This window comes from Hypanus sabinus, chromosome 15 (assembly GCF_030144855.1).
Source record: "Hypanus sabinus isolate sHypSab1 chromosome 15, sHypSab1.hap1, whole genome shotgun sequence".
Classification (NCBI taxonomy): Eukaryota; Metazoa; Chordata; class Chondrichthyes; order Myliobatiformes; family Dasyatidae; genus Hypanus; species Hypanus sabinus.
Window position 1 is genome coordinate 47,881,183 of NC_082720.1, and position 8,942 is coordinate 47,890,124.

The 8,942-nt window shown below is 39.1% G+C and overlaps 1 protein-coding gene across 1 annotated transcript; it reads right to left on the reverse strand.

Moving 5' to 3' along the window:
• Nucleotides 1-736: 736 nt before the first annotated feature.
• Nucleotides 737-2,732, reverse strand: LOC132405158 (interleukin-8-like). The gene is made up of 4 exons (XM_059989857.1): nucleotides 2,596-2,732; nucleotides 2,319-2,448; nucleotides 2,145-2,225; nucleotides 737-1,195 (listed from the first exon to the last, which is right to left on the reverse strand). Exons 1-4 carry the CDS (start codon nucleotides 2,657-2,659, stop codon nucleotides 1,180-1,182), a joined length of 291 nt encoding a protein of 96 aa, XP_059845840.1. The 5' UTR covers nucleotides 2,660-2,732; the 3' UTR covers nucleotides 737-1,179.
• Nucleotides 2,733-8,942: the final 6,210 nt, after the last annotated feature.

Sequence of the window (8,942 nt, forward strand, 5' to 3'; positions counted from 1 at the left end):
GAGAAGTTGTTAAGTGTGAGTACCAGCTCTGCCAACCGGAGGAGTGTGGTGGTGGTGGGGAACTGGTGAGGTCTATTGTCAAGAAAGTAGTGGAAGTCTTTGAGACCTTCTTGATGGGGAATGGAAGTGTATAAGGATTGGACATCAATGGTGAAAATGAAGAGGTCAGGACTGGGGAACTGGAAGTTATTGAAGAGGTGGAGGGCATGGGACGTATCCCAGATGTAGGTGGGGAGGGAGTGAACTATGGGTAACAAAATGGAGTCCAGGTAGGCAGATACAAGTTTGGTGGGGCAGGAGCAGGCCCAAACTTTGGGTCTACAGGGATAGTCAAGCTTGTGGATCTTGGGGAGGAGGTAAAACCGAGCAGTTCAGGGTGTGGGAATTATGAGTTTTTTGGCTGAGGATGGAAGGTCTCCGGAGTTGATAAGGGCAGTGAAGATACAGGAGACAAAGGTTTGATGTTTTTGGGTGGTGTCCTGTTCCAGGGGTAAGTAAGAGGAGGTGTCAGAGAAATGCCATTTGGCCTCAGTGAGGTAGAGGTCCGTCCATCAGACTACTACGGCACCACCTTTGTCCTTTATTCTTGTTATTTCTTGTGCTGATTCAAATGATGCTGAATAAGTTCTAAATAGAACATGGGACATTGTTACATCATTTTAATTTTCAAGGCACCTTAATGAATCCTGCATTTGTTATCTTTGACTGTTTAGGTATTTAATACAAGAATACAGCACAAACGATTGTCAATATTATAATTGCAGCCTTTAATATAGAGAAACATTACAACAATTCTGGACTTTGCATCATTTATTTGCTTACATAAATAGCAGATAAATTGATCTCATTTAAAAGCATCACTAGTTGCTCATAATCAATAATAGCTTATTTGTTTTATAATCAGTATCGGTTCAATTATGGAACCTCAAATGATAAAGTTTTAAAAATGGGACTAGAAACTGGGTTAATCTTCATTACAGCTCCACATATGAAATGATAAGCTGACAGAGATTACTCTGCCTTTTTACTGCAGACATTGCAGTTTATTAAATGTGTTAAGAAAATTTAAAGCAGATAAAAAAGCTTTGCTTCACTAATGATGCAGAGGTGAATTTTAAATGTGTGCATCATAGTCCTGTTCAGACAGCAACACGATCCATTGTTTGGTAGAGAGGTTGTTCAATGTTTTCCTTTTCTGTAAAGAAGAATTGTAATCAATATTTGTCTTAAGAAAGGCTGTTTCCTAGGATAGACAGCATTTTCACTTTTCTGTTTTTATTAATTCAGTTGAAAAGTTAGAGATAAGAATTTTTATAAAGTAAATTTTATTCTTGGAGTTACTCAATTTAAAAGTCACTGAAATGGTCTAAAGAACCAGTTCTGAATCATGTCATAACTTAAGCATAGGATCATAGGGCATGGGTACATGCCAATCAGCCCACCATGTCCACTCTGACCAGTGGCCACCCATAAACATTAACCCTTTTTCCCATAGCTGGATGCTTGTCTAAATATTTCTCAAGTCCTGTTGGTATCTCTGATTCCGCCACTTTCTCAGATAGTGTGTCCAGGTACACAACACCCTCAGAATAGAATAGTTTGCTCCAGATCCTACCCAAACTTTCAATTCTCTACACTTCCAAGTGAATTAAACATTTTTTTTGGTTCAGAAAGAAAATCTGCAATAGCAATAAGTGAAAGAAAACAAATACAATTTGAAGAGTTTTCTCTTGAGTAACATTGCCAATGGAATCTGCCAAATTTTTCTGAATGGAGCTGGACTTGATTGAATCTTGCACAAATATAAACAGTTATGAAAAATCTGAACATGTTGCATGATCGTGAGTATGGACAGATGTGTAGACAGGCAAGGCAGGAAAGGATATGGACCTGACACATCTAATAGAGATTTAATGTAGTTATGTATCACAGTGGGCATGAATAGGGTGGGTCCATAGATGCTGTTTCTGTGCTCTATAATTCCAAACGTATCTAAAAGTAGATTCTAAAAGTTAATCATCTGTAAATTTCCCAAACTGTTTGTGTTGGATTAGCCTATTTCAACAAGATTATACTGACCTAAGTGACCAAAACTTTCCGATTTTATATTAAACTTCAAGCGCTTAAATTTGCCATATACTTACCTTCTCATAGAAGCAACAATTGCCTGCCCTGCTGCAGCATTGGGGTTCAAGCAAGCTCTTCCCCCTTTTTCCAAATTGACACTAGAAAGAAATTAAGTGCAATTAAAATTAAAACTATTTCTATCTTAAACTGTTTCATAAATATTAAGATGTATTAGCAAGATGGTGACTTACATGATTTCAATGTTTGAACAAAAAGGTTGCTTAAAGAAAACTTTAATGTTGGTGACTTTCGTGTTTTCTGGCAATGAGTCCATTAAGCGAATGCATTTGCACCGTCTCTGTTTCGTTAGGCGAGGGAGAGCTGCAAAGAAAAATATAAGTTTTTAGAATTCAATCATTAATTTTGTAATTGACATTCATTTAAAATGCATTTGTATAATAATTTATACAATAGCAAATTTAGCGTTATTCAGGATATTAAAAAATCTCGATATTAAAGATATCTTACCGTCTGTAAATACAAGACACAGAACGATGAGTGAGAGAACAGTGACTGAGGTTTTGCTGAACATTCTGTTATTGATACAGTTACTTCCCCTTCAGTGCAAGATGCTTCTAATGTGTAGAAGTGATAAGAGAGAGACTTTATACAATGTGGTATGGGGCAGTAATGACGTCACAGAGAAACGAGGGAGGAAATGGCTGAACTTCTGACCATATTTTTCCAATTCTGTCTGTGCAAAGACATGATGCCAGGTGAATAGAATACTGGCAGTGAAACATTGTGTATTTAAAAAGAAGGTGTTAAAAATATGTGCTATTCCAATCAGCATAACATTGGTGGTAGACAGATCACTAGATAGTTTCAGTTATATTTTTTTTATTTGTTAAAGAGAAGCATGCTTAACTTCCTTGACTGAAATTTTAGAGAGGTAAACAGAGTTGTCATAAAAATAATATCCTTATTGCAACACGAGTGAATCTGCAGATGCTGGAAATAAATAAAAACACAAAATGCTGGCAGAATTCAGCAGGCCAGACAGCATCTATGGGAGGAGGTAGTGATGACATTTCGGGCCTTCGGGTTTCGGCCCAAAACGTCAGCACTACCTCCTCCCATAGATGCTGTCTGGCCTGCTGAGTTCTGCCAGCATCTTGTATCCTTATTGCAGTCTGCTTAGATTTTAAAACAGCACATTATGAATTTTCACATGACAGAAAGATAAGAAAAGCTGATAAGAAAGTGATGACTGCTTTTGTGATTCAAAGATTCCAAGCTCATTTATTATCAAATAATGTAGCAATTATATGCCTTGAAATTTCTCTGCTTACAGGCAACCACAAAGCAAGAGACCCCAATAACCCAATTTAAAAAAGACCAGAAGCCACTGTGCAGATGAGAGAGTTGTAGCCCCCTGGTGAGCCTCAGGCTCGCTCAGATCGTTTCCGTCTAGGGGGAGCAACCTTGGGCCCTGCCAGACTGAGTAATTGAGTTTGTGTGGATGCTGTGTGATGTACCCCACCATGCCAAGTAACAGACAATACACCATATGCGATTAAATGATTACACTTTATAACTGTTACTTTGGCTAGGTAGATAATAAAGGAACAAAATAAGAACTGTTTAAAAAAATGAAAAAAGCGCCATTATTATTAACCAGTTTGTGCACACGTCATTGGAGCTCTTACTGAACCGGGTCCCCTTTCCTCCAGTCGATGTCCTCCAAACTCCGCCGACCCACGAATGGAACCACCCTTGGTGATTGACCAAACGCCCTACTCAAGTCTGTCTGTGTCTCCTCTCCTTGCCAAAGACCCTGGGCCTCGGACTCCCGCCCGGGGTCTGTTCCGTCACCCAGCTTACAGCATCTCGTCGTCTCTCTCTGTCCCCATCACGCCTTCTCCCCAAAGCCTGCGAAAGCAATAGCTTACAGACACAGAAGAAAGAACAACATCTATCCCAATTGGTTAACAAATGAATACAATCCTCTCTATCAGTAATTATAACCCAAACAAGCTGAGAGAGAGAGAGAGAGAGAGAGAGAGAGAGAGAGAGAGAGAGAGAAGCACTTTCTCAGCAGTTAACATAACAAAGAAGTCATTTTTATTTTTAACATAACAAAGAAGCCATTTTATTAGCCTTAGCAGTAACATAACAGAAGAAACCCCTTACACTCTCTCCCCACCAAATTTAGTCATGTCCTCATGACTTCTAAATAACTCGCCAACCCTTCCTGCAGACACAAAAACCCACAAAACCCCAATCCAGGTACAGACATTGCTCCCCAAAGGGTAGACCTTATGCCCTCTTCCTCACTGGGTCTCCACTAAGTTTCCTGACACCTGGAAAATCGCAGATATCATTCTACTCTTTAAGAAAGGAGGAAGGCAGCAGAAGGAAAATTATAGACCAGTTAGCCTGACCTCAGTGTTTGGGAAGACCTTAGAGTCAAATGTTAAGGATGAGGTGATGGAGTACTTGGTGACACAGGACAAGATAGTACAAAGTCAGTATGGTTTCTTTCAGGGAAAATCCTTCCTGACGAACCTGGTGGAATTCTTTGAAGAGATTGCAAGTAGGATAGATAAAGGGGATGCACTAGATGTTGTAATATTTGAAATTTCAGAAGGCTTTGATAAGGTGCCATACATGAGGCTGCTTACCAAGCTATGAGCCCATGGTAGTACAGGAAATTTACTAACATGGTTAGAGCATTGGCTGATTGGTAGGAGGCATCGAGTGGGAATAAAAGGATCCTTTTCTGGTTGGCTGCCAGTGACTAGTGGTGTTTCTCTTTTTATGCTGTATATAAATGATTTAGATGATGAAATAGATGGCTTTGTTGCCAAGTTTGCAGATGATACAAAGATTGGTAGAGGGGCAGATAGTGTTGAGGAAACAGATAGGATGCAGGACTTAGACAAATTAGGAGAATGGGCAAGAAAGTGGCAAATGAAATACAATGTTGGAAAATGCATGGTCATGCACTTTGATAGTAGAAATAAATGCGCGGACTATTTTGACTATTTTCTAAATGGGGAGAAAATCCAAAACTCTGAGATGCAAAGGGACTTGGAAGTCCTTGAGCAGAACACCCTAAAGGTTAACTTGTAGGTTGAGTCAGTGGTGAAGAAGAACAAGGATATGACGCTGAGGCCTTATAAGGAATTGGTGAGGGCTCACCATGAGTATTGTGAACAGTTTTGGGCCCCTCATCTTAGAAATGATGTGCTGGCATTGGAGAGGGTCCAGAGGAGGTTCACAAGGATGTGTCCATTCATTCAAGGATCGTTTGGTGGCTCTGGGTCTGTACTTGCTGGAAGTCGGAAGGATGAGGGGGGGATCTTATTGAAACTTTTTGAATGTTGAAAGGCCTAGACAGAGTAGATGTGGAAAGGATGTTTCCCATGGTGGGAGATTCTAGAACAAGAGGGCAAAGACTCAGGATGAAGGGGCACCCTTTTAAAACAGAGATGCAGAGAATTTTCTTTAGCCAAAGGGTGGTGAATTTGTGGAATTTGTTGCTGTATGAAGCTGTGGAGCCCAGGCCATTGGGTGTATTTAAGGCAGATATTGATAGGTTCTTGTTTGGACATGACATCAAAGGTTACAGGAAGAAGGCCCAGTACTGGGGTTGAAGAGGAGAAGAGAAAAGGATCAGCCATAATTGAATAGCAGAGCAGACTCGATGGGCCAGATGGTCTAATTCTGCTCTTCTGTCTTGTGATCTTATAAAGAAATATTTCTACAATTAATTTGATATATAGCATGTATTTACAGCCGTTATCCTCATGCTGGGGTACCTCCTGCCTAATGATAGGGGATCAAAGAGATTGTTGGGCAGATGGGAGAGACCATTGACGATGCTAAGGGTACTGCTTATGCAGTGCTCCTGATAAATATTTTAGACGGGTGGAAGAGAGATCCTGATAAACCTCTGAGTAGTCCTCGCAATCCTTTGGAGGGTCTTGTGGTCAAATGCCCTTCAATTCCCATACCAGATGGTTATACAGCTAGTGTTCCTGTAAAAATTGGTTAGAATAGGGGGTGGGGTGTAGAGTCTTGCTCACCTCAATCTCCTCAGGAAAAGGAGTTGCTGCTGTGTGTTTTTTTTTACTAAAGTGGTGGTGTTCGGTGACCAGGTGAGATTTTCTATTATGTGCACACCCGGAAACTTGGTACTCCTAACTCTGACGATAGAGAACCCATTGATGTGCAGTGAGGCGTGGTCAGCCTGCATGTTTCTAAGGTCCAAAATCATCACTTCAGTCTTGTCCACATTGAGATTCAAGCTGTTGACCTCACACAATTTTACCAGCCACTCTGCCTCCTCTCTGAACACCATCTCTTCATCGTTGTTGATGAGCTTCACCACCACTGTGTTATTAGGGAATTCACAGATTCCATTTGAAGTGGATCTAGCAGTACATGCATCAGCAGTGGGCTAAGCATGTAGCCTTAGGAGGTGCTACTACTTAGGGTGATGGAGCCACAGAGCTTAATGTCAACAAGGATTGACTGTGGTCTTTCTGTTAAGAAGTCCAAGATCCAGTTACAGAGAAAGGTGTTGAGACCCAACTTGAAACATCAACTATCCCTTTGCCTCCAGAGATGCTGCTTGACCTGCTGAGATCTTCTAGCTGCTTATTTTTTGTTTCACATTCTAGCATTTGCATTCTCTTATGTCTCCCAGTGTTCTTCAGCATGGAGATACAATGAGTGAGTAAAGCATGGTTTGAAGCATTGCTAGAAAAGCAAAAAAATTGGTTGTGTAAATTTGTTTGATTTAAAGAAAGAATGGGTTGAAAGATAATGAAATATAGTGCGAGATGAAATAGAAAGCAATCTTTGATTGGCATCACAGATTAAGGGAAATTCTAACCACCTGCAAGATTAAAATAATCATGTAAGTAGTGAAGTAGTCATAAAGTAATTCATGTTCCAATGCCACATCCTATGGTAAATAGAAACTTCCTTATTTTTAGCAATCAGATAAGTAGTCCATTTTGGCTGAACAACTAAACCATTAATGCTCTTACTCATATTTTTACATAATTGATAGGAGTCAATGCATTGTTTACCTTTAACATAACTTTTTCAAATTATTGGCTGTCTCACCACTAAGCATGTAGATACTTTAACTAAACATATCACAGCAAGTAAAAGTTTGTCACTGGCTCATGCATCTTTTCAATTGCATGAAAGTGTTCTTTTTCCATCGTTTTATTATCGTTATTAATAACAACAAAATAAAATTGGTACATAGATAATGGGATTACAAATGTACATATTTCAACTAACTATAAAAGATTACAAAAACAATGATTACAGTATAAATGAGTATTCCCACATCGTAAAAGATACAATATACAAATAAACAAGGCAAACCTAGGTGTATCATGAAAGTGTTAACTAGTGCTTAGTAACCCAGGTGGCAATGAAAGTATTTACATTTCTTAACTTCCAGTGATGCAAGATTTTAATAGTTTCTCTTTTGTCTCTTTACAATTTTTAATCCAATTTCTCCTTTGTTTGTTTCTTTCATATCCAATATTATATTTAATTCATCACTCAAGTTTACACTATCCTAGATATAGACTATTATTCTCTCAAATCATTGATTTAATCTATTAAGGAGATAATCCTGTTAGTTGAACTGCTCACTCAAGTCACAAATCCCAGATTCCATCACCACAACAGTAACATTAACTTCCTGCAATTTGCAAAACCAAAGTTTAAAGAAAAACTAAATATGCAAGAGGAATTTTACTTACTAGTTGATACCAATACAGAATCTGATAATAACCAAATCTGGGCCAGTATATCCATGTGTGTCTAGAAAGTATGAAATGAATTTAATTTGTTAAATAAGGAATTATGTACAGAAGTGTGAGCACATGAGCCATCATATGCAAAGACAGTTTCTATCCCACTGTTAAATTGGGAATTGGTTTATTACTGGTTCGGTGAAAAACTTTGTTTTGCATGTCATCCCTACAGGTAACTTCATCACATTAGTATATCCAGGTCGTACAAGGGAACAGCAATAACAGAATGCAGAATAGAGTGTTATAGTTACAGAGAAAGGGCAGTGCAGGCAGACAATAAGGTGCAAGGCCCTGACAAGTAGATTGTGAAGTCAATACTCTTGAATAAACCTCATAGATTGCAAAAAATGAACTATTGATCTCTCAACCTATCTCACCACATCTATTGCACTTTATTTTTCTACCAGCTCTGCATGTTCTCTGTAAATATAACACTCTGACAGAGGTATACAAACTTATGAGGGTAAATGCAAGCAAGCTTTTTCCAATGGGTTTGGTTGTGAATGCAACTAGAGGTCATGGGTTAAGGGTGAAAAGTGAAATGTTTAAGGGGAACATGAGGGGGACTCCTTCACTCAGAGGGTGGTGAGAGAGTGGAATGAGCTGCCTGCACAAGTGGTGGATGTGGGTCAATTTCAACACTTAAGAGAAATTTAGACAGGTACGTGGATGAAAAGGGTTTGGAGGTCTATGGTCAATGGGACTAGGTAGTTCAATAGTTTGGCACAGATGAGATGGGCTGAAGGACCTGTTTCTGTGCTGTAGTATTCTATGGCTCTATGCTTTAGCCTTCTGGTTTAGTAGCAGTTAAGTTAAAATACCAAGCTTGATGGGTAACAGGAATGTTTCATCAGCAGTGTGATTCTACAACTAGGCCAAATTATTTCTGCTGGTCCAGTTAAGATGGTTAACTTATATTCATTAATGTTCATAATATACAATGGAGCAGGGGTTGGTAATGATAGGGGTAATAAATATTAAGAGGAGGTGGTAAAGTTCATTCTCAAGATGGTCATTACCTGGCTG

Coding starts and splice junctions, on each gene's coding strand:
- LOC132405158 (XM_059989857.1), bottom strand. CDS start 2,659: ATGTTCAGCAAAACCTCAGTCACTGTTCTCTCACTCATCGTTCTGTGT. Junction 2,449..2,595: donor GTGTCTTGTATTTACAGACG/GTAAGATATCTT, acceptor TTTTCTTTGCAG/CTCTCCCTCGCCTAACGAAA. Junction 2,226..2,318: donor TGTTCAAACATTGAAATCAT/GTAAGTCACCAT, acceptor ATTTCTTTCTAG/TGTCAATTTGGAAAAAGGGG.